The 24,420-nt window shown below is 51.4% G+C and overlaps 1 protein-coding gene across 1 annotated transcript in view; it reads left to right on the forward strand.

The window, feature by feature from the left end:
• The first annotated feature begins 715 nt into the window (after positions 1-715).
• The window catches only part of MERTK (MER proto-oncogene, tyrosine kinase), a 73,513-nt gene continuing 49,808 nt past the window's right edge, over positions 716-24,420 (forward strand). The window contains 3 exon segments of the mRNA XM_039872604.1: positions 716-894; positions 18,133-18,529; positions 23,244-23,344. Coding sequence (XP_039728538.1) covers positions 828-894; positions 18,133-18,529; positions 23,244-23,344 — 565 coding nt within the window. The 5' untranslated portion in view covers positions 716-827.

Below are 24,420 nucleotides of genomic sequence, written 5' to 3' on the forward strand. Positions count from 1 at the left end.
AGGCACCAACCTGTCTAAAGCCATTTGGGCTGGGTGTCTCCTTGTAGCAAAATCTACTGCAAAAGACGAGGCAGACTAGGGGACAGGGACAGTGAACAAGAAAGCAGCACAAATGAAGTGGAGTAAGGTTACAGAGGACCAGGGACCAGGTCGTCAGGACCTGGTGGGCGGAGGGCAGGACGCTGGCTCTCATGCAGCAGACTGCAGGAGCCACTGCAGGGCTGAGGGTTTTGAGCAGAGGAATGACATGACCTGCTCATGCTGTCAAAAAAGGTCACATGAAAATGCGCGAGTCCTAAAATGTCTCCTTTGAGGCAGCAGCGTAGGCATGCCAGTCACCGCCCCGATGGGATGTATCCAACATCCATCGCTTGGATTTCTTTTACGATTAACATCGCGGTGGCTCTGCACACAGATCGCCTCCCTGCGCCCCTGCTCTGCGATTCCCTTTGATGTTCTTTCCCCCACGAGCGTCCCCTCTCCGTCTTGCCCTGGGGCGCATGGGGCACTCGCTTCTCCTGCCGGGCGGGCCCTGCACCTCCGGCGGTGCCGGGGAGCTCCGCCGGACGCCGGGAGGCCGGGCCCCTTTCCCGCCCCGCCTCGACCGCGCCTCCGGTGCGGGCCTCTCTCCCGCCCTCGTTCTCCCTCCCTTCCTCCCGCGGGCCGGGTCCCTTCCTTCCCCCGCGGCCCGCCCCCGGCCCGCCCCTCCCAGCGCGCGGCGCCTCCCGGCTCCAGTCCGGCGCCTGCTGCCCCGCGCCGGACCCGCTGCTCCGCTGGCCCGGTCGCCCGTGCGCCCGTCGGGAAGTCTCCAGGCCCGCGGCCTCGCGATGGGGTGGGCCCCGCTGCTGCTGCTGCTGCTGCCCTGGCTCTTCGTCCTCACACTCCGGAGAGGGGGTGAGCGTGCGGGGCCTCGGCAGGGGCGATCGGGCAGGGGGCAGGGGACAAGGGCTCGGGGTGGGGTGGGACTGGGAGAGAAAAAGGGCCAGGGAGTGGCCAATGGAGTGGGGATCCGGGGTGATTGGGGCTGGGGGAGGGGTCTGGGGCTGGTGGACTTGAGGGCTGGTGGCGCGGGTCGAGGATTTTGGGGGGGAGGCAGGCCAGGGAGGCGGGCCGGGGTCGACGTCGGTGTTGGGGGCGATTGAGCCGGGGGGAGGAAGGCTCGAATCTGGGCGCGGGTGGGGGCGCCCCACTGCAGGGCAAGTTTACCAACACCCCCCACCCCTGGCGGTACTGGGGGCGGAGCGCAGCTAGCGCACCAGCCCAGAGCGCCCGGACCCGCCGTGGGCGCGAGCCCAGTGGCGCGGGTGGGGGGTCCCCAGGGCGCCCTTTTCCACGGAGAGGTGGTGGAGCTCGGAGGGCTCGGCTGGCGAGCTTTGAGTCTCCAAGTTTTCGGCTGAGCGAACGTGGTTGCCGTCCTGGCCGGGAGTTCGCGTAAAACTCTCCCAGGACATCCCTGCACTGCTGACCCGCTCCGGCCTTGGGGGCCGCAGCCCCACCAATCCAGGGACCCGCGCCCTCCGACGCACAGGCTGGAGCGGGGGAGGGGCGGCGCCCCCACTGGGCCCTCTTGGGCAATACCTGCGCCTCTTTGCCCGATACCCTGTGCAGGTTCTGGAGAGAGGGGGCATTCTGTATCCCTATTGTTGTCGGCAGGCCCTCCTGTGCCGGGACAGCGTCTAGGTATATCTCAGTGCTGCCAGGTGTGGTGACAGGCATTCCCGGGTCAGACGCTGGCTGAGGGAGCGCAGGGCGGCCAGCATGGCGGGTCCTGCACCCACAGCTGGGTCGCGGGTGAGGGGTGAACGGCTTAGAAATCTGAGCGCCTGTGCACTCACTCCTCTACGAAGCTGGAAGAGACTAAACCAGGCCTTAGCAAAACACAAAGAAAGGGGGAGAAAAGTATGCTAAATAAACACATCCTGGGCATTTTTCCTTAGCTCCACAGTTTCCATCCAGCCTGTGGTTTTTGGGTCTCTTTTTGACCATGAATATGGCTGAGTAGCTTTTGCCCGTTAGAGTCAAAAATGTTTTTTAAGAATACCTGAAAAGTTCAAGTTAAGCAGTTCGCTTACAACTTTTTCTTTTGAGGCTGTCCTTTGAAAGCTCAGTTGCTCAAATGAAAAATTCTTAAGCCCCCTCTTTTTGCGCATTAAATTACATAAACGATTTATAATTTGGGGCAACATAGCAATTTGAAACAAACATCAGAAGGCAAAACCAATCAAAGAACTAAAACAATCTTGTTCTCTGCCTCCCCCATCCTCAAAAATTCTCTGCATTTCTGCTAGAATCATTCTTCTTAATCTGCAAATCCGTTATATTTTTCTACTATTGAGGGCTGGCCATAAATAGTCTTGGAGGTAATGAGTGTGGTAAAAAGTTATGGGAAAAGTAATGGAAACAGTAGTTTTGTGTAAGATATTAAAAACAGTGTTTTTCTTTTTCCAAATTTTTAAAAGCTGTAATAAAAAACTTTTGTAGCTGATCATCAGCTTTAGTCAGATGATCTTTAAAGGTCTGTTACATGCACTCAGCAGGAAGAGTGAAGAATTTCTCCAGTTTTTCTTCATCTGCCTTTTTTTTTTTTTAATCTTGAGTTTACCTGACGACATCTGGCAGTGTGATAGCCTGCCTTGTGAAAAGCTTCAAGAATGTGATTCGCAGAATTAGAGCAGAAGTCAGAGTGCTCTAGGAGGAGATTACGACTGGAAATGAGACTTTTGGTCTAGTTTTAAGGTTTCTGTGTTACATATTGTGGGTCCACATGGTTTGCTCACCAGACAGGAGAGGGGGTGTGAGAGACAGGGTGGAATGTGTGTGTGTAGACACGACCCAGGCATACGCAGCAGAACTGAAACTGCTGAACCAGGGACATTCAGCCCTCTTTCCCGCTCAGTCTCTGGTGGGGGGCTGGTGAGCTGGCTGTGTGGTAGGGGGAGAGCAGAGGAGGAGCATAAATGTGGGTAAAGCGAGGGCATGGCAAGGCCTTAGCTGGTGCACGCAGCTCAACTCCCTGGGAGCAAACTGGGCTTTTAAAACTGTTGAACGTTAGTGTGTTCCACCCGCGATGCTGTGATGGACATGATAATATACCACAAGCAGTTTCCCAGGGAGAACTGTCATTTGTCCCAGTGCTTGTGGATTTTACAACCGTGGCCTCAGATGCTTTTTGGAGGTAAGCAGGGCTTATGCCAAAAACACACAGTTCTTGAAAATCTATTCTGATCTGTTTCTTCAAAGTGCTGAATGGAACACAGTTATTTTTTATATTAATTCAAATGATGTTTTTCCATCTGACTTTTATAAGTAATTTCCAGATAATCTCAGGAACAGGGCTGGTTGGAGATGTTTCTGAACAGGTTGAATCTTTAGATGCCTGGGAATTGGGAACATGCAGCCAGGTGAACAGTCTGAGCCAGGACTTTGGGTTTAAACGGGCCTGCCTCACCCACCAGTGAACACGAGGGCAACGGCCGCTTCCCACATCATAACCAGGAGGAGATTTGAGGATGACTCCACCTGTGTTGTCGTTTGGGGCTTCCCATTCCAGGGTTTGCAGGGCCTCGTGGGGCCTCCACTCCTCTAACTCATTTCCAGTGACTCCAGCCACAGGGCCTCCTTCAGCTGCAGTGGATGCGCCCCTGGCTGGATCTGGGCCCAGGGTCTCTGCTTGCTGTGCTTGTCTGGGTTTCCACTCAGCTGCTCTCAAGAAGCCTTCCCTCACAGCCTCCCCAGCCAGTCTCACACATACACTCTCTCTATCAAATTTAATTCCTGATGACATTTCTCACCACCCGATGGTGAACGTCACCTTGCTGAGCCCACCTTGGGCGCTCAGTGGGTATCTGTGGACAGCGCCCACGACCAGTTGTCCACTGCTCTGCCCATGCTCCTCCCCTTCTCCCCCTACTGGCTTTTCCCAAAGCAGAATTACTGCAGCTCCTGGGCCTTATATGCGGCACTTGGTCGGTAGAAAACCATCTTCCATTTTGCTGAGATGCCAGAGTGATTTCACTACTAGAAAAGTCAGGACATGGAGAGGAGATAGACTCTGGGACTGTGTTAACGTGAGATAGCAATGCTAACATAGTTTATATTCTCTGAAATATTCCAACTAGAAAAAAAAGTCAAATGCCGATTTTTCACATTAAAAATACAGATTTAGCAGCAACTCATGGATGTGGGGCAGGTTGCCCAGCGCTCAGGTGGTCGCCCTGAGTGCCTTGACTTGGGGCCATTGTCACTAGTTTAATCATAAGCCGAGCACAAGCACATGGCTTTGGTTGCCGGGCATCTCAGCAGGAGATTAATTATTACAAAGATGCAACAAAGCATTTCAGCTGGAATGAAGTCCTCAGCAGGGATCTGAGTAGCCAGCAAGCCCGCTCCTGTCCCTCCTGGCCAGCCTCAGTTTCCTCCTCTGGTCAGTGGGACTCAACTATTCATAGGGTGGTGGAAGGATGAAATGAGCTAATGAGTGCTCCAGAAATATTCGTCTTTGTCACCGATGACTTCTTGCCTCTGCTGAGCTCTGATGTGTGGGTAGTTGTTTTCCTAGATGAGGGGAGGTTCTCCTTTTCTCTTTGAAATGTGTCCTAAAGTGCATCTTGGGCCACCCTGCCCGTTCCCTATGGGCAGGGCTGTGGGTGTCCATTCTGGCTCTGTTCTTTGGGATTTTGTTTCCTCGTGGCTCCCTGGCAAACCTGGCTTGTCTGCAGGGCCACCCTGCCCTCCCGCCGCTGCCCTGCCCTGGCCGCCCTGCCTGCCCACCCCTTACCTTCAGCCGCTGGACTCAGACTAACTGGTCCAGGAATATCTTCCTGTCATGTGCCTCTCAAGAAGGTCAATGCCCGCTCCGCTCTCTCCCACACAACTGCGCCAGTGTGGGTGTAGTTTCTGCTTTGTTTTGGGTTTGAGTGTAAACACCCAGATAGATAGTTCCTTTTCTTTTGACCAGCTAAAACCAAGTTTTCCAAGTGAAGCCTTCTGGCTGCAATTGAAAAACGTGGCTTCATTTCTTAGATTAGGATCTCCATACCTGCCCAGTGTGTGTGTGCCGGTTGGCATCCCACAGGGAGGCCACGTGCCCTCCTGACCCCATACTTCCTGTTAGTGGCAGGTGTGAGCTGCCCCAATGCCCAAAGGAAGCCCTGATCCTGCCTCTGTCCCTGGGGGCATGTGCTTGACCCTCTCTTGTTCTGGCCCCTTTGCTCCCAGCTGAGATACAGGCCTGGAGTCCTGCCTCCCATGCCTGAGTCTCAGTTTGCTTTGTCTCAACAGTGGCCTGACCTTGACCTTGGCCAGGGCCCAAGTCTTCCCTAGTTTTGTGAGACCACGGCTGGGCAGCCATCCTTCTTGGTAGCTGTGTCATCCAGCTCTCTGGGCCTGTGTCAGCAGCAGGACCCAGTGGGCACAGCCTCATGACCTTGAGTTTAAAGTGCTAAAGGAAGAAAGGGTGACTGTGTCTTCCACATTTCACTGGGAAGCCTACACTCAGCTCTAGAGCATTTTATTTCACTCTTTACCTGTGTATCCCTTGTCAGTGCTTCTTCCTTAACGCTAATGTGGATTTTCCATGAGTCTTGGGGTAGCAAGGGGTGGAGGAAGAAGCAGGGGTTAGGGGGAGAGAGGGAGGGGGAGAGAAACAGAGGTCGACTTTACGTTTCAACCAAGGTCACAGAAGAGAAGTTTTACACCAAGAGACTCATGTTTGGAGAAAACCCACTTCTTGTCATATCTACATGTACAAGGTTGTTTATGCTCACGTGTTTGTCCCTGTGCTCAGTCATCAGTGGTATCTTCTGGGCATTTCTCAGCCGGTCTCTTCAAGGTGCTGCCTAGCTCTGTGCGGCAGCTAAGGCCCCAGCCAGACCCGCTCGGGGTATGCTGCCCTCAAGGCTGAGGTCTCAGGCTGGCACCCGGCAGTGGGCAAAGGGACAGATCTCTTCTTTGTGTAATCTGCTTTTTTGTAGGGTGGGAGGCTGCCCAGTTCCCTCAGTATTCAGGAATGGTAAACATCTTAGAATTTGCCTTCGCTGTGTTCTTGTCTCCACCCGAGACATGTGAAGGAAAGCCTTGTTTGTTGGGGAGAAAGGACCGTTTTGCTATTTTAAGCCTTCGGGCTTGTTAAAGCTGCGATAGGCTGGCCTGGTTATGGTTTTGGAGAATGACTGTTTTCACAAATCAGAACAGGTTGTCTCAGTGCAGAATATTAGAGTCAGGACTTAGACCTGCTGAACGTGGCTTTGTCTCGGGCCTGACCGTCGACTGAACGCACAGCCAGCCGATCCAGCCGGCCCGTACTCATGGAGGCCAAGGGCACAGCCTCTGTGAGCGGGTTTCCACTCGTTGCTGGCCGGCTGCCCCCACGCGGGAAGTGGAACCAGCCTGTCAGCGTTTTTTTACAGCCCTGGCACGTGATTTGTGGATGAAAACAATGTTCTTTGAAAGTTTTGGAGCAAAGGAAAAAGGGAAGCTGATTAGGTTTAGCATTAAATCTGAAGTGTTAATTAAAAAAAGAAAACCACTTTAAGCGTTCAGAGATGTACATTCTCATCTCAGTTTTGATGTTAGCATTCAGGGACGGGGTGGGGGGTGGTGTCATGTGTCACTTCTCTGAAGCTCTGAAACCAATGGCAGGGCGTGGCAGATGAGTGATTCTGGGGTCCCCTCTAGGCGGGAAACGGATTCCGTCAGAAGAGAAAAGGTGAGCTGGGCCGGTTGCTCACAGGGCTGCTTCCAGGTCGTGCCAGCAGGAGCGTGACCCCTTGGCCACAGCCTGACTCTGGCGTCAGTGTCCTCAGGCGTCAGCTGGAGGTGTGGGGTGTTTCTTTAAAATGAGCCCCACTAGTGGGTTCTTTAGTGCAGGCAGCTGCCACTCCCTGCCCCCGCAAAGCAGCCCCAGCAGCTCTCTCTGGGGCAGTAGAATAGTCGAAACGCACAGATGTATTTCTGAGAACGCTGAACTTGTCCAAATCTTGGCCTCAGATCTGGGGGAGCATGGACTGGGGGTTTCCGAGAGGCAGGGGCTGCATGCGGCATGTCTCCCCGGGGTGCAGGGCAAGTGACGTTGTTTTAAAAAGTCTATTTAATACTAGGATGCAATTTTATATTTGGAAATGTAAAAGTATATTTTGTAATACAAATCATAGAATGTAAACCTCCTCAGTGTTCTAGCTGGGAGGAAGAGGGAAAGTCAACTAGAAAGCTTTCCTGTGAAGCTTTTTTTCGGAAGCCTGGGCCCATCCCCCGGGACCTGTAGACTCCATCATGGGGTGGACTCCGTCATGGGGTGCACTCCTTGGTACCCCTACGGAGCCTCACACCCTGCCCCCTTAGAACTTGGCACTAAGGGCAGGAATCGGAGCATTGGGTCCATCTAGGGAAGGGGGCCAGTCTCGCATCGGGGTGAGAACTGCGGACCTGGACGTTCCCGGAGCCCGGTGCCCTAGGATTTAGGACCAAGGGTGGAGGGAAGGCTCAGGCCTCTCCTGCGAGCCATCACAGAGGGTTCTGCCACCATCATCAGGGGGCCAGCCAGGAAGCATAGGCCTAATTTTACCGCTACACTTTTTTCTTTCTCACCTTCCCCTTTTCTTTATAGTCAAATCTTGTTATAAAATATTTAGGACACACACAAAAGGTAGTAACATTCACCTCCATGCTCACCGCCCAGCTTAAGGAAGCAGGAGTCAGCAGCACATGTGAGGACCCCCACCCTCTCTGTCTCACCCCCGCATTCCCTCCCCCAGAGAAACCACTACTCCACATTTAATTACCTGGCATCCTTTCGTCGTCATCGAACCGCACAGTCGTGCGGGCAGGCAGCACTCTGCAGTGTCCTTCTGTGCCATGCCCGTGAGGGGTTCTTTTTGGCTGCACGCAGCAGAAAACCTTGCCTCGGTTCTGAGAGTTCTTTAACATTCTAGATGCAAGTCCTTTGTCGGATGTGTGGTTTGCGGATCACGTCTCTCAGTCCGTGGTTGTTTTTCATTCTCTTAACAGGGTCTTTTGCAAAGCAAACACGTTCACTTTCGGTGAAACCCAATTTACCAAATTTTCTCCTTATGAATCATACTTTTAGTGCCAGGTGTAAAAACTCTTGCCTAGCTCTAGATCCTGAAGTTTTTCTTGTCTGTCTTTTTTTTTTTTTCCCCCCTAAAAGTTTTATGTTTTATATTTAAACCTGTAACCCATTTTGAGTTAATTTTTGAATATGCTTTAAGACTTAAGTCAAAGTTCTTTTTTTTTTTTGCTCGGGGATGTCCACTTACTCCAGTGACGTCCTTTGAGAAGGCTGTCTTTCCTCCCTTGAACTGCTTTGACCTCGGCTGAAGAGCAGGCTGATAAATCATGTGTGTCTGTTTTTGGTCTTCTCTCCTACCCTGTTGTCCTGTGCGTCTGCCCCTCTGCTGATGCTGCTCACTTTGGTTGTGACAGCTGTATAATTAGTTCTGGGTTTGGGTAGACTCATTCCTCCCACTTTATTCTTTGGCTATTCCATTTCCTTTGCCTTTCCACACAAATTTTAGAAACGTGGTCTATATCTCCAAAACAGTCTTCCTGGAGTTTATTAAGGAGGATGTGTGTGTGTGTGTGTGTGTGTGTGTGTGTGTGTGTGTGTGTTTTCTGACATCGAACATGGTGTTTCGACAACAACCAGTTCTCTAGTTCCCGACACCATCTGGTGTCCTCCAATGCCATTCAATTCCAACAGTAACTACCTCTAGTTAGTGGAGACCCCACAGGTTAAAGACTCGATCCCATAAAGCCTCCCCACTCCCCTCTTTGGGCACCAGCTTGAATGGAGTGTCCAGGCTACCTATATGACTGCATATTCAGGGGTCCCCTTCCATCCCCCTCAGGTTCAGTGAGTCATAGGATGACTCACAGAACTTGGAAAAGCACTTGTGATTAGTTTTATTATAAAGGATACAACACAAGAACAGCCAAAGGGAAGCAATGCACAGAGCAAGGCCTGGGGAAGGGGCTGAGTCTCCCACTACGACTGTTGATTTGTTTCTTTCTCCTTCTAGTTCTGTCAGTTTCCGCTTCACATGTTTTACATCTCTTTGCTTTGGGACATGTGGTCACCCCTCAGTATCCATGGAGGGTCAGTTCCAGGACCGCCCCCTGCGCCCCCATTCCAGGATACTAAAATCCACAGATGCTCAAGCCCCTTATGTGAGGTGGGTAGCATGTGCACATCCTCCCACCTACTTTGAATCACGTCTAGGTTACTGCCTGTACCTAACCTAGTGCAAGTGCTATGCAGATACTTGTTCTGCAGTATCGTTTAGGGAATAATGACGAGAAAAAATAGTCTGGACACGTTCAGTACAGATTCGACCATCGTAGGCCTAACTGCCTAGTATGGATGTCAGCAGCATCGTACCTTTTTTTTTCCTGAATATTTCCAATCCACAGCTGGTTGAATTCATCAACATGGAGCGCATGGACACAGCAGGCCTACTGTGCTCATGCAAGGCTGCTGTGTCTGTTGGTAGAGTGACTCTTCTGTCGTTACAGAATGTGCCTTTCTGTCTCCGGTGATCTTCTTGCTTTGAAATCTACTTTATCCAGTATTGTTGTAGTCGTCCTGCTTTCTTTTTATTCATGGTTACTTTATATATTTTTTTCTATGCTTTTGTGTTCAACTTACCTCTAAAGTTATATTTGGAGTGAATTTCTTATAAACAGCAATTAGTTGGGTCTATTATACCAATCTCTGTCTTTTAACAGATATATTTAGGTCATTTACATTTAATGTAATTACCGCTATGTTAGGTGTCAAACTACAGAATCCCTACCTCTTTTTAAGTCCTGTTACCTCCCCCATGGAAAACATTATTATCTCAAATGTTTCCTCTTCATGTGTGGAACCACATCGGACTGTGTCACATTTTTTTCTTCAACCAGACGTAATTTTGAAAACTCAAGAAGAAGGGGAAAATTACTGTATCTACCACTATTTTTGCTTTTCCTGTTTTTTCCTCCCTCCTGATGATTCAACTTTCCTTCTTTTGTTTCCTTTCTGTTCAGAGAATTTCCTGTGGCTATTCTCTTAAGGTAGGTCTGCTGGTGACAGATACTCGTAGCTTTCCTTCTCTCTCTGTGTTTTCAAATTGTTTTCTTTGTCTTTAGTATTTAGAAGTTTGACTACGATGTATCTCGGCATGGACATTTTGGGGGTTTATCCTATTTTGAGTTCGCTCAGATATTTGATTCTGTAGGTTTACATCTTTTGCCAGATTTGGGAAGTTCTCAGGCACCATTTCTTTGACTGCTTTTTCAGCCTTGCCATCTCTGTCCTATTGTCCTGACAATATATGTGTTGGGTCTTTAGTGGTAGCTTTGCAGGCCCTGGGGACTCTGTTCATTTTTTTTCCCGTATCTTTTCTCTGTTGTTCAGACTAAATTATTTTCTATTGTCCTGTTTCCCAGTTCACTAATTCTTTCCTCTGCCCCTTCATTCTGTGGTTCAGCGCATCCATTCATTTTTTTATTTTGGCTATTGAATTTTTTCCATTAAAAAAATTTCCGTTCGGTTCTTTTTTGTACCTTCTATTTCATGTGTTCCCTGCTCATGATTGCTCATTAGAATTATTTTTATCATTCCTTTAAAAGTGTTTTGGATAATTCTGACATCTCGGTATTGGTATTTCATTTAGTTTGAGACAGAGTTTTCATTGAAATGTAGACATCTTTGGTATTATATTATGAGACTGGCTTTTATTTAAATCTTTTGTTTTATCTGATTTTCTCTGTGGGGAGGAGGGTACACGGCCTCTTACTGCCTCGAGGGGGTGGAATTCTAGCTCTCCACTCTCCCTCCACTGACACCTGAGCATGGGAGAGTCCGCGTCACAGCTGGTTGCAGGTAGTGGAGTTCTGAGTACCCACCAGACCTACACTGAGAGCTCCCTGGCTGGGAAGGAGCGGGGAGCCTTGTGACGCTCTGAGTGTTCCTTGCCCTACCTCCACCGACACTCGGGGTGGGAGGAATGCTCCCTCAAGGCAGTGGTGAAAGTCCTGACTCCCCACTAGGCCTCCTCTGATAACTCCAATGGGGACGAGGAGGGACGCCTCGTTAACGCCAGGTGGGAGTGGAAGTCCAGCTCCCCACGTGGGCTTCCACTAACACCAGTCAGTGGCCAGCAGGGATGAGTCCCAGCTCTCTACTCGGCCCTCTCTGATACCACAGCAGGAACACTGTCATCTCTTTTGGGAAGGGGGAACCATGGTATTTTCTGTGTTGTTTACCTAGAAGAGAGCGGTTTATTGTCTAAAAGTCTTCGATCTTGCTGAACTGGCCCTTTTCTGGTCCTCTGACTGGAGAGAACAAGCCTTAGACTTAGCCTTTCCAAATTGAGACAGTGAGGCAAAAGGAAAACCCAGGAATTCACCACCATGGTGACCTCGAGTCCCAAGGTCCCTAGTCAGTCTGCCTTTTCTTCATTTTTCAGGGTTTTTTTTTTTTTAATGTCTGTTTTATATGTAATACCCAAGGTTTTTGTAGGAAGATTATGGAAAAGTACATCTGTTTGTGGAGGGAATTCTTTGCCCTCTGTCCCTTAGAGAGACAAACTATTCTTTGCTTTTCCAGAGATAGTCATGTTTTGAAAGGAAATAATTTTTCTTTTGGAAGAATGGCTTTTTATGAAAGAAGTTCAGATGTGGGTGGACTGGGGGGGTACATGTTGGGGTGGTATGATGGGGGAGCCACACCTGGAGCCTAGGAGTGTCTCCTGGTCTTGGGAAAGCCACGTCTGGCTACTGGGAGAACCCGCCCCAGGCTCCAATGTGGGGGCTGCTGTAGGAGCATGGCCAGAAAGGCTTCCCTTGGCATCTTTCTGTTGCACTTGGTGTGCTGCCAAAGGGAAAAGAGAAGGAAAAGTCCTGGTAACGTAAACGTGTATTTCTGCCTCCCTGAAGAGGCCACATGGCCTGGCAGCATAGCTGTTTTCTGTAAGCACAACTAGCTGCGCTTTCAAGAGAAGTCAGAATGGGCATTTCATGTTATGGGAATAATGGCTGCAATTTGCTGCCTGTCCATGCACATCGAGCCCAGTGCGTGATCGTGGGCAGTCTCCTGCTCTCACCTCTGAGGCTGTCGGTTTCCACCTGTCTGACTCGGTGATGAGCAGACTGAGTCTCAGAGGGACAGGTGGCTTGCACAAGGTCCTCTGGTTGAATGGGGCTTTGCCTTGCCCCTTGGGTTCCAGAGTTCCTGAGCTCAGCGCCCTCCCAAGCCTGTGCATTCACACCCGGGCTCTCTTCCTGGGGATTCTCGGGCTGGACCTGTGGGAGCCCCCCAGCCAAGGTGATCTGGGCCACTGTCTCCATTCCCTAGGGCAAGCGTCTGGTCCTTGCGGTACATTGCAATCACTAGGAGGATGTCCCCAAAATCCCACCTGATGCCGCCCCCATGCACTCCAGCTGTCGGGGAAGCTGGGCATAGGAGCTCAGAACCCTCCTGGAGATGGCTGGTGTTCCCCTGGATTGTAGACGAGGACAGAGGTGGGGGGATGTTGGAATTAGGTTCTGGCGGCATTGGTGCCCTGAGACAGGGTCTGCAGCTCCCCGGGAAATTTGTTTTGCAAAGCACTTCTACCAAGAAAAAGTCAAGTGCCAAGATGAAAAGTGGGGTTCAGGATGAAGGGGACAATGAGGATCTACACAGAGCCCTTGGGACCTTGGTTATTATCCCACTGCTGATGCATGTGCAGGCTGTGGGGGGCTCTGCATTTTTGGAGGCCTGTGGGGGGGGAGAACCCGGGAACTGGGGGGTCACCTGATAATCATCCATTGCCTCTACCCAAAGGCCTGAGCCCTTTGCTCCCCCTCTGTGAGGGCTCACAGGGGCGGCTCGCTGAGTGTGCTGGGGTCCCAGTGCCCCCGACCCACCCTTCGCCCAGCCTGTGGGGGAGACAGTGAACTCCTTGGGGCCCGGCTCCAGCTGGGGTTTGCAAAATGATACTTGGTTAGGTTTATCTGATTAAAGTGCCATCAGGCACAGTCAGTCCTTGTGTATCTGGAGTACAAGTATAACTGGGGCATCCTGTTTGTATCTGGCAGCCCTGTGTCCCCAGAGCCTGTGGAAAGTCTGACACCAGCGCCATGTCTCACCTCCGACTTCACTGTCTTCACTGTGCAGGCCTTCACCCCCTGCAAACCCACCACCACCCAGCAGCTGTGACCTCCCAGCACATGCAGGTCACCACTCACACCCTCCTTTCCAGCGAGGCCCCTCCCAGGTTGTCTCCAGTGACTGGGTGCATTCATTCCAATTAATACTGCACGTTTTCGACTTGCAGCTTGGGGACAGTCAGACTATGTGACCTCAGGCGAAAGGTTTTTTAAAGGTTTCCAGTGTCGTTGCTGTTCTTTCTCAGTAGAGGATGCTTGGCTTTTGCATAAAGTAGAAAATTTCTGTTTGTTTGGAGTCTGGCCTCAGCCAGTGGAGGTGGGGGACAAGTCCTTAAACCAGGTGACAAGGGAGCGGTCTGGTTAGACCTTTCTCCCAGGGCAACAGGGCCATGTGCACACATGGGACTCCAGAGGCCACAGGCCTTTCTATGAAGCACAGAACCTGCCACCGCAGGGGCTGCTGAACAGCAAAGCCAGGCAGGCGGCAGGCCAAGGGCACCGGGCAGCACCCACCCCAGGTGTGTCCGCTTCCTGCCCACACATGCTCTGTGGTAGAAGCAGGGACCCCTGGGAGTTCAAGGACACTGCTTGGCCCTGCTGCCTCCCCAAGGTGCTGAACTTCAGAGAGCAGGAGTGGCCCACGGGCTGGCCTCCAGTCCAGCTCTGACCCCATCACTGCTTCTGGACTGTAAGCAGGCTCATGGCACAGGACACCCGGAGCGAGGGAGATTAAACGGGGCTCGCCCCCTGCACCCTCCCCCTCCCAACCCTTCTGCACCCTCCTCAGCTGTGATCCGAGGGTTCTGGACAATCTGGGACTTGAGCTAGAGGAGAATGTGTATGCCAGCCTTGGGGAGGTCCCTCAGAGCCCTGGGCCATTGGCAGCACAGCCTACAGGTGTGCTTTTTCCTCTCTGGCTGCATTCACCCTGTTCTAGGGTCATGTTCCCTGTGCCTTGTCTCAGGCACACCGCCTTGGTGATCTCGCACGCCCCAACGAGGCCCAGACATTCCTACATTAGGCAGCCAACGGCCCAATTCAGGCACAAGCAACACAGCGTCAGCTAGCATTTGCGCAGTGCTCTGAGGCACTGTGTACCTGATCATCCCCACATCCCCATCTAGCCCGGCTCCCTGGAGGCTGTGTCACAGTGCAACGGACTGGGAGCTCTGAGCAGCACCACCCCAACCCGTCTGCTGCTGTGCAGCAAACATTTGTGAACTTACAGGTGGGTATGCGAAAACAGCTTCAGCACTAGTGGCCCGTAATTGACCACTTCTGAGTCGGAGAGACTAAGGCCCTCTGACATCTCTCTAGCTGTGTGGTTAGGGCAGGGCGGCTGCCTCCGAGGCAAGTCCCACCGTGGTCCCACCCCCAGCCACAGCAGTGTCCCTATCCAGACCACCTCTGTTCCCTGCCTGCCCTTCAAAACACTGTCCGCATCATACCCAATGTGGCACATTAGATGGAGCATATCAGCTCCATCTAATGTGCCACATTGGGTGCAGAGAACGCCGCCCCCAGCCTTCAAGAAAGCTGAAGACAAATTTGTTCAGAAGGACAAGGCGAAGCCACCTGGGACAGTGGGCCGTTTCCCTGACCAGGCCTGTCCCCTTCTGCGCACCAGAGGGAGATGACGAAGGCACAATCTGTCTTTAAGAAGCTGACACTGGAATTGGTCAAGGCTGAGTGGTGATTGGTGACACATGGGCACACGACATAGGCACGTCACCACATCATTCCAGGACTGGAGGGGTGTGGGTCCTGGAGTTGGCAAGTGCAGTTGCTGGAACACCTGTCTGCCACTCTTGGGCCCAAGCTGGAGGCCACGTACCCAGGGTTGCCTGTGAGGTTGAACCTCCCACTCACTGCCATCCAGGCCGCACATGGAAATGACTTTGAAAGCAGGTGGAAGGGGCAGGGAAGGAGAAGGTGTCTTGTGGATTCCAGAGGCAGCCCCTGTGCGTGCTTGCCTCTCTGTGCGTGCTTTGGAGACAGGACGGAGTTCTCGCTCTGTCTCCGATCACAGGTGTTATACACCTCGCTCTCTAATTAAACATCGTCTCCACAGTGGCCATTGTCTGGCCAGCACGTTCCCTGTTGTCACTTTGAAGGCGAGTTCACAAGAACAAGTTAACAAAATTGAAAAGTTGCAAATTTTTGGTCTGACCTCATCCCACTGTCACGTCCCCCAAAATAACATTAAAGTTTTCCACTTCTGGGAGGAAAAAGCAGGGGAGGAGCACCAGACAACTGAAGCAGTCAGAACAGTGAAAAATTGGCAGCTTAAGGTATAATTTCTAAATGATCGTTGCCCTTAGGTCCAAAACCATGAAAGATTTTCATTTTGCCATTTTTTAAGTTTTCCATACTTATTCAGTTCCTGACGGTGGCAATGGCAACACCCCCTTCTCAAAAAAAAAAGTGCAGCGTGGACCTCACCAGCCCCGTGGACCTCCGTCTCAGGCCTGCATGTCATCAGTTCTCACGTTCTCTGCGGCAGCTCTCTACTAACTCAGCACAAAATGAGGAAACAATACAAGGAATAGTAGTTGACACTGCCAGAGCACTTACTGCGACCCAGTCCTAGCCATCCCGCCTGTACTTCTAGCAACAGTCCTGGGGGCACAGCTGTCCCACCCCCACGTTCCCCGTGGGGATGCTGGACATGGCCTGCGTAATAACGACCACTGCTGAGAGCTCCCGGGCTCTGAGACTGTGTCTTGCGTGTCGGGTCGGGCTGACCTTTCTCTTGTGAAATGGTGGCAAGGTGAGGATGCGGACATGCTGGCCCCTCTCCTATCTCTGATGCCCCGCCACTCCCCACCGCCTCCTCGCCGGTGCCCTCCGCACAGCTCTGATCTCCTCCTTGGCCCGCTCAGAAACCTTCCCGCCATCCCGCTGCTCCCACCGGCTTGGGGGCTCATGGGAATGCGAGCCCAGTTTCCAGACTCTCCACATCCCGCCACCGCCGCCCTAGAAAGCCTGTCCACCCTCTTCTCATTCATGCCTTTACTTATTCCTTCAACATACGGATTTTGAGGCCTCCTTGGACTGGCTGCGGTGTGGCTACGAGGCCTGGGGGGCTCTCTCTGTGTGTCCAGCGGGGAATGGGGCATGGAATGAGTGATCATAGCTGTTACAAAGGGGGCAGGGCAGCAAGTATCCGGAAAGGCCGGCCATCAGGGATGGGGAGAGATCAGTGAAAGCCTCTCCTACCCCCAGTTAGCCATGTCTCCCCTTCAATCCTGGGACCCTCCTCTGCTGACCCTCTCTGGGGAAGTGTCTTTCTGTGACCTGTTCGACTGTAACAGCAGATCTGAGGCCAGCAGGGGCTACGTAAATATTTGTTGGCAATTAAATCATTCTGCCAGCTTCTGGCAAATCATATCATGGACATGTTAACTTTTAAACCACACATAGTGATTACAGGGTGGGTGTGGCTGCTCCCTGGCTTCATTGACACCACCCGAGTTGGGGCCTCGCCATTAGTAGGTTCAGTTGGCAGCTCCGTTCAGAAAACTGAAGGGTAAACCCCAAACTGTAATCAGAAGTTAACTTGCAGGGCTGAGATTACAAAACAGGTTTCCAATTTACACTTCTTAACTTGTGTAAATATTTGAATTTTTCTTTTCTTAAATTATTCACAACAGATATTTGTTACCTTTATAATTAAAAAGATCAAGTGTTTTTAAGTAAATTAAACAAACCAGAGGAATTATTGTTTGCTTCCTCCCTCCAGTTTTTGCCTTCTATGAAAGGAATGTATATGGAAAGAAAAAAAAGACAGTGATTTGGCCCAGACCCAGATCCAGCACATGGGAAGGAGCAGAGTTAAGTTTGCCAAAGGAGGAGGCCAGGCAGACCGGGAGTGCTTATCCCTCCAACTGCAGTCTCACCGGCTCGTGATTGAATAGCGGCAACCAGCATGGACTGGATGCTCCAAAAATGCCATTAGAAAAGTGAAAAGTCCACTTGTGGTTAGCCTGTAGTTTAGGAATATCATGGGCCATAGGAAAGAGAAACATTTCTAGGTCCCTTCCAGCAGCAAGCATTTTGCTAGAAGCTCCAAGTTGTCTGTAGCTAGTGACACATGTGCACTTGGATCCCTCATTCTGAGGGATGGGTCTCTTTGTGACAAGAAGCAGCCTTCACAAGACTACTGGCCAGTGACACAGTCTTGTGACTGGGCAGACGTGAGAAGGTGGACTCTGGTGCTGCCACCTTCCTGCCATGCCACTGAGTTGTGTATGAAGGAGTTGGAATGAGTCACAATTAGAAAAGTCTTTTTGATGGGGTTGTGGGGGTTCAGAACGAGTTACCCCAAGGCGTGTCTCTGGTACGTGGGTTGTTTGGGGCTAAGGGCATACTTATCTTCAGGCTCAGCAGAAACTGCTGCCCCTCCTCCCACTCCTAGAGGAACTTGAATGAGGAGCCATGCCCACAGCAAGGCTCATCAGTGACTGTTACCTCTCTTGACCCGTCCACAGGGCAGGCAAACTTCCTTTTACTAAATTACCGCCCTTCTTGTCATCTCGCGATGACCCTCTGAAGGCCCCAGTCCCCTACCCCATCCCCAGCTCGAGATGTCTTATGTACCCACGTCCCTTTTCCATCATGCAGAGTCTCTGACTCTTGTGTGCGGGGTTCCCAAACATGTGCATATTAAATCGGTCATTTTCTCTTGCTACTATGCCTCATGTCTGTCTGGTCGTGAGACCAGCCGGAAGAACCCCAAGGGTACAGGACACAGCCTTCCTGTCCCACAGGGGAACTAATCTTTCTTAAACCTTCTCAAGATAGAGCTGAGTGAACACGTGCATGAGCCTGTGGGTGAAGACGTGTGTTAAACTCCTCTCTTGTGTCCCTGGGACCCCAAGGGTGCCCTGCTGTCCCCTCACTGTGGCCTCACAAGTTGAGAACCCACTTGGACGAGACGCCAGTATTTAAAAAGCTAAAGATCGATCGTGTTCTGTTTTGCAGCTGTCGCCGAGGTGAGGGAAGGAACCACGCCCACCCTGCCACCTCCAGGAGGCCTGGCTGAGCCCCTGCTGGCTGACCACTCGCCATCCTCCTCTCCTACCAGTCGTGAGGCCTGGCCCTCCATGCTGTTGTCACCAACAGGAAGTGCGGTCCCCCCCAAGGCCACCCCTGCCAGGTCCAGGCTCCTCCCGCCTCTTGCGTTTAATCACACGGTTGGCCACATAATACTTTCTGAACACAAGGGCGTCAAGTTTAACTGCTCCATCAGTGTCCCCAATGCATACCAGGATGCCCATATTTCCTGGTGGAAGGATGGCAAAGAGCTGCTGGGGGCACACCATGCTGTCACCCACTTCTACCCAGACGACGAGGTCACGGCAGTGATCGCTTCTTTCAGGTACGTGATCTTCCTTCCTTCCTTCCTTTTTAAATGTCGCGCTTTTGATGGTTTCAAAGCAAAGCCCTCATCCCCGAAAAGCAGCCTTTTGTCTCAAACCTGCTGGCCACTCCAAATGTGGATGAGCAGCGGATGGTCAGGGCGGTGGGTCTCTTCAGCCAATCTTGGCCCCATGGGAACTGTTGCCTGTCAGGTGCTTGGGGCCCAGGGTCTCCCCCAAGTCCTACCAGTTCTGTCACATCCTGCTGGAGCCCAGGGCTCTGCGGTGAGAGGGGACACCATTCCTCCTGGGCATGAGGACACATGGAAAGCATCTGTGTGGAGCTTTAAAAATGATGCAATCCATCCATCACTTTCTTCCACCCTGTTCCCCCTCCCTTTCACTCCCCACCCCCGAACTCTACTGCAGATCAAGGCACTGAAGTGGCCCGCAGGCGAACTGGGATAGGGAAGGTACACAGTCCAAAGTCTGCGGGAATGAGATAGACCTTCAAAGAGCCACTTGAGTCACTGTCTCATTCTGCTTTCTCTTACCTGGGGCAAGCCAATCACTTAAGGAGGTGACAAGGATGAGCCAGGACGTGTACCCGGAACAATCCATTGTCAGTGGGATTGAGTCACTCAGCTTCAGAAAACTGTGACCGTGAGAGAGTGGCTACCCTTTCCACCGCCCGTTTTATTCTCCGCTCTTTCCTGTTTAGCCAGGGGAGTTCTGTCTATCTGTTTTTTTTTAAATGGGGACCTCCGTGCATGTCTGGTGTCAGAATCCGGTGGACCTGTGGTCACTGCAAGCTCAGAATGAGGTCGGTCATGCAGGGTTGAAGCGAGAGCCTTTGCCTGGGGTCCCCACCTCGGCCCAGGGACCTCATTCATCTGTCACCTCCACTTTGTCTGGCCTGACCCCTGAGGCCATCCCAGGCTGTGTCGTGTCTCTTGGTGGATAAGTTCATGCTTCTTTTCCAAATTGCCTCGGAGCTCCCGCAGGCCTGATGACTCTGGGTAGTATAGTATGCCAGTACTCCCACGTGAAGTGCTCCGTTTTGAATTTTTCCCCAAGTTACTGGTCTGGTCAGCATCTGGGCACGGACCACACACCCTCCATTTTTAAATGCCAGCTGGCGTCAGGCTGCCTTTCTCCCCAGTGGCTGTGACCTGCAGGCGATCTGGCTGCATTTTTTCTGCATTGATGACAGAACATGGAGGCTTCACCTTTACGCAGACACAGCTTCTGATGGGAGAAGTGGCATTGCCATTTAATAACAAATAAAGAGCAGTTTAGAGGCTTAAAGAAACAGGAAGCGGGTTCGTTGGTCTCGTCCGGTGTCCTCTGCGGGGAGCGCTGCCCTGCTGTCTCCCTGGGCTGGGGTCCTGAGTGGGGTCCAGCTGTGAGGCCCTGGTCTTCTTGACAAAGAGATGGGCTCGGGCCACATGACGAGCAGCCCAGGTGAGCTGTCAGGTGCTGTGTAAGGGTCAGAGGACTCATGGGGAGTTTTAGAGTGAACAGTGTCCCCTTTTGGACTTATGTCTTTAGGCATCAAGAGGTAACCTGGTGATAATTATGAGAACGTTAGAGGAAAACAATACATTTGTACAGGTTCAGCTTACTTCTCATGAGCTCATCTTGCAGGAAAGACATCTTATTTGGCCTCCAAACTGAGCCTCAAAGCAAACTTGCAAGAGTGACCAGAACTCTTGCAAATGATGGACACTGAATTGAATAGCACTTGGGACACTACCAAGTCACCATTACTATATTCTGCTTTGTTGAAGTCACATTCAGGTGTCACAGTGTCTGCAGAGTGATTTGGTGAGGTAAATTATAGTGACTTAATCAAGATTGTAAATATTTATGTGATTTTTTTTTTTTTTTTTTTTGGCAAGAGAGAAGGATGTTAGCGGCTTTAAAGTTGCTATCTTTTAGATGAGCACCCTGAGGTCCCGCTGAGTAGAGTGACCTGCCCAGGGTCACTAGATAATGAGTGAGCTGGTTGCTTGTGACAGGGAGCTGGCTTACACACCTGTACTGTCCTCACCTGTCACACCTCACAGGCTCCAAGGAAGTCACCATGATTTCAGCAATAGGGAAGAGCTAAGAGCTAGTTCTCGGCTTTCAGCAAACACAGTTCTATCAGGAATTCATCAGCCTGCAATTCTGTGGGGGTCACCATTGACAATACCATGCGACCACCTTTATTTATGGGACCATACAAAAGATGGACTTCAGTGTGTTGGCCAGGGTCACAGGCACTATGGAGGGAAAGATGGGTGTTTCGAGTTAGGTCATAGAGCCGTTTCTCCTTAAGTTGCCCTGATAAGAGAGGGCAGAATTTATGTAGACCTTGAAATTGAGGAGGGCCCCACAGCTTACACCTTCAATCACCCTTTGCACATGGGGCAGTGGGAGCTGCTGGAGACGGACAGACACTATCGAACTTTCTCAGCCTGATGTTGGTTCCACTTTTCTCTTCCATGTTCTGCCCACCCCACACTTAAGCTCCCACACACCTCATTTTGAAAACAAAGGTTAGTTGAGCATCTGGTCTTTGATTTATGAAGACCTGTCCAAGCTGAGGGTGTAGCTGAGGAGGCGTGTGTGTTGAGTACCTTTTTCGAGTGCACCTGTCACCACCGTCACCTCCAGAGCTTTCTCAGTGTCCCAAACGGAAACTCCGTGCCCGTGAAACACTAACCCCAGCCCTGCCCCCAGGTCCTGGTAGCTCATTTCACGTTCTTTTTCTATGAACTTACCCACCCTCAGTACCTCCTAGAAGGGGGTCCCTACAGTGTTTGTCTTGTTTTGTATTTCTTCTAAGAAAGCTTAGCTGCTGCTCAAGAGACATTTCTGGGCAGTCTAGACCCATTAGGACAGTCCCAGGCACAGAGAGGTGCTGCGCGTTCCAGCAGGAGGTCCCGGGGCCAGCCCTGCCCGGGCTGCCCTGGCACGAGGGGCTGTGCAGTTGCTGGCCCTGCGGCCTGCCCAGGTGCTTCCTGTCCAGACACTGTGGCCGGTCTGCACAGCTTCTTTGGTTCTACCTGGTTCTTATATTTATTTGACCAACATCACATGGGATTTTTATATCTTTTATAAAGCAGCGTGTATACGTAGTAGACTATTTCGACTCTTCAAAGTTTCTATCTCCCGCTCCAGCCCCCAGCTCTTTCCCAATGGTACTTGAGGTGGCCCATCCTCGAGCGTCTTTCCAGAGAGAACTATGTGAGAGTATGTGTGCATGTGTGCACATTTGTGTGTGCATGTGCCGTGCATATGGGTGCGTGCACATGTGTGCACATGTGGGTGCTCGTGTGCAAATGTGTGTGTGCAGGCTTGCACACATGTGCAACCATGTAAGTGTGCACATGTGTGGTGTGTGCATGCATGTGTAAGCACTCGTGTGCATGCATGCATGTTTGCGAGCATCCATGCATGCACATGCATGTAAGTGTATGCGCACTTGTGTGCAAACATATGTGTGTATGTGTGCAAGCATGTATGTGCATGCACATTTGTATATGTGTGTGCACGTTGTGTACATTAGTTGTGTGTGTGCACACGTGTATGGGTATACATGTGTGCATGTGCATATGTGTGCATATATGCATATGCAAGTGTATATGTACATGCATGTGTGTGTGATGTGTGTGCACGTGTCTGTCATGCACGTGTGTGATGCGTGTGCACACATGTGTGCAAGCATTGATGTGTGTGCATGTGTGCACACATGCAAACATTCATGTGTCTGCATGTGTGTGTGAGCGTTCATGTGTGTGCACATGCATGCTCACGTGTGCGCACATATGCAGTGTGCATTTATGCATTCATGTGTGTGCATGTGTGTGCATGTGTGCGTGCATGCATATGTGTCTGTGTGTGCGCACGTGTGTGTGTGTGCATACTGCACATGTGTGTTTGCGTGTACTCGGTTCCAGTGTGGTATATTAATCTAAGAGAGTGTCACTCACAGGCCCACATTTTAGGCCGTATCAATGCTTTTTCAACTGAATCAAATTGTAGATGATGATCACATTTGTTTCTTTTTTATTTTTTTTATTTCCCTGACGTTAAGTCTCCTTGCCTGTTGGTTTGCCTAATTTTCTAAGTAGCAGTCACTCATTCCTCTCTAAACTCTGCAGGAAAAGATGGGTCTCCTGTCAAAGATGAAATCGTCAGATCTGACTTTCCTTGGCTGTCCTGAGGCCGTCCCCTCTCCTACAGCCCGGGCAGATTATCCTTGGGCCCTGGAGTCCGGCTGAGGGATCTTTGCTCCCTTTCTGGGGACCCTCGATTGCCTTGCTTCCCAGCTCATACTTCAGGAGCCCGACCCCCTTGGGGCAACCGATCCCAAGTGATCTTCAGAGTTCAAGGAAGTAACAAAGCAAATGACAGTGTGTGCACTAGTCAGGGTCCTTTGGAGAAGCCTCCGGCTCTGTCGACAGCATCCCTCGTCCTCAGGGGTCTAGGTCTTTTGTGCGTGAGGCCTTTCCTGACAGCCATGGCCCCCATGCCACGGTGGGCCATCTGCTCGCTGAGTCCATGGACGTACACATTCATCTCCCTGGGGCAGCAGTCGCCAGCCCTGCACACCGTGACCAAGCCACTTTTGGACGTGAGGTTAACCATCCCAGCAAGTGACAGGGAAACCACAGGACCTGCTGGTTCTGTGGGGGGCACTGGGCAAGTGGTCCCCCTAAACACGTCCCTATGCTTTCCCCAAAGCATAACCAGTGTGCGGCGTTCGGACAATGGGTCCTACATCTGTAAGACGAAGATAGAGAACGATGAGATCGTGTCTGACCCCATCTACATCGAGGTGCAAGGTGGGTGTAGCGGTCGCACTTAGGCTTTGGACAATGGTAAAGTGAATTGATTTCCTAAGGGTTTAGCGCTATCCTAGGCACTAGACCATGGGCTTCCTTGTCCAGAGGTTACAATAAAAAAGCTGACGACTCCTTTTAGAGAGCAAAAGTTCTCAGTGCTGGCACCAGGTACCTCCTACCTGGTCAGGTGATGATCTGCTTTTTACTCAGCACCTTTCCCTGTCTTGTGTGTGGGGACAGTGACAGCAGGGGGTGGGTGGGGTCACAGCTGGCCTGGATATCCATTTTGGGGCCATGGAATTCGTTATGTGCGGGGTTTAGTTTAGTTTAGTATAGAAGGCTCATTGGAGGTGAGAAGTGGGATGTGTGATGGGGCAAGGCCGCCTCTGCCCAGGGAGACCTTGAGCTCTATTGCAGACGTGAGCCGATGCCAGGCCAGATGAGCCCAGGTCCTATCAGGAAAGCCCTCAGGGAAGAATCACCACATGGTCGCTCTCCTGCCCCTGAGGACTGCCGTCCAGATCTGTGAGGTGCCCTTTGGCCAACCATCAGGACGCCTTCCTGTCCAGTTTCTCCTGGCCCTCCCCATAACGGGCTATAGGGCAGGTGATTTAGCTTTTCAGGGAAGTTTAACTAGAAGCATCCTCCACTAAAAGGTCCCTCTGCTCCCCACTCTTTTGCAAACGTGACCCCAACACCCGCTAAGGTGGCAGGAGGCCCGAGGGAGGGCTGGATAGACAGTGCCTCAGGGTTATGTCGGCATGAGGGGGTCGGGGAGCATCCTACATTTGCTGTTTATCTGGTAAAAATATTTAGAGGACATTTTATTTGTCAGAACCCCAGAAAAATGCCCAAGACAGGAACATGTTAGGTCCAAATGGAGTTTTGCAAAACTTGGAAGCAGGAAAAAGCGTTGTTTATCACTCCCACATCACTTCCCATTGGGGTCAGGTCTGTGAGTTCCCAGCCCCAAAGAGACATGGTTTACATGCATGAGGACAGTTAGCTTCACCTGTTGAAGTGTGGCACAAGCCCCAAATAAGAGAGCTATTGAGTTTTCTCTGAGACGTTCCTGA

This window comes from Pteropus medius, unplaced genomic scaffold (genome assembly GCF_902729225.1).
Source record: "Pteropus medius unplaced genomic scaffold, Ma_sr-lr_union100, whole genome shotgun sequence".
In the NCBI taxonomy this organism is placed as follows: Eukaryota; Metazoa; Chordata; class Mammalia; order Chiroptera; family Pteropodidae; genus Pteropus; species Pteropus medius.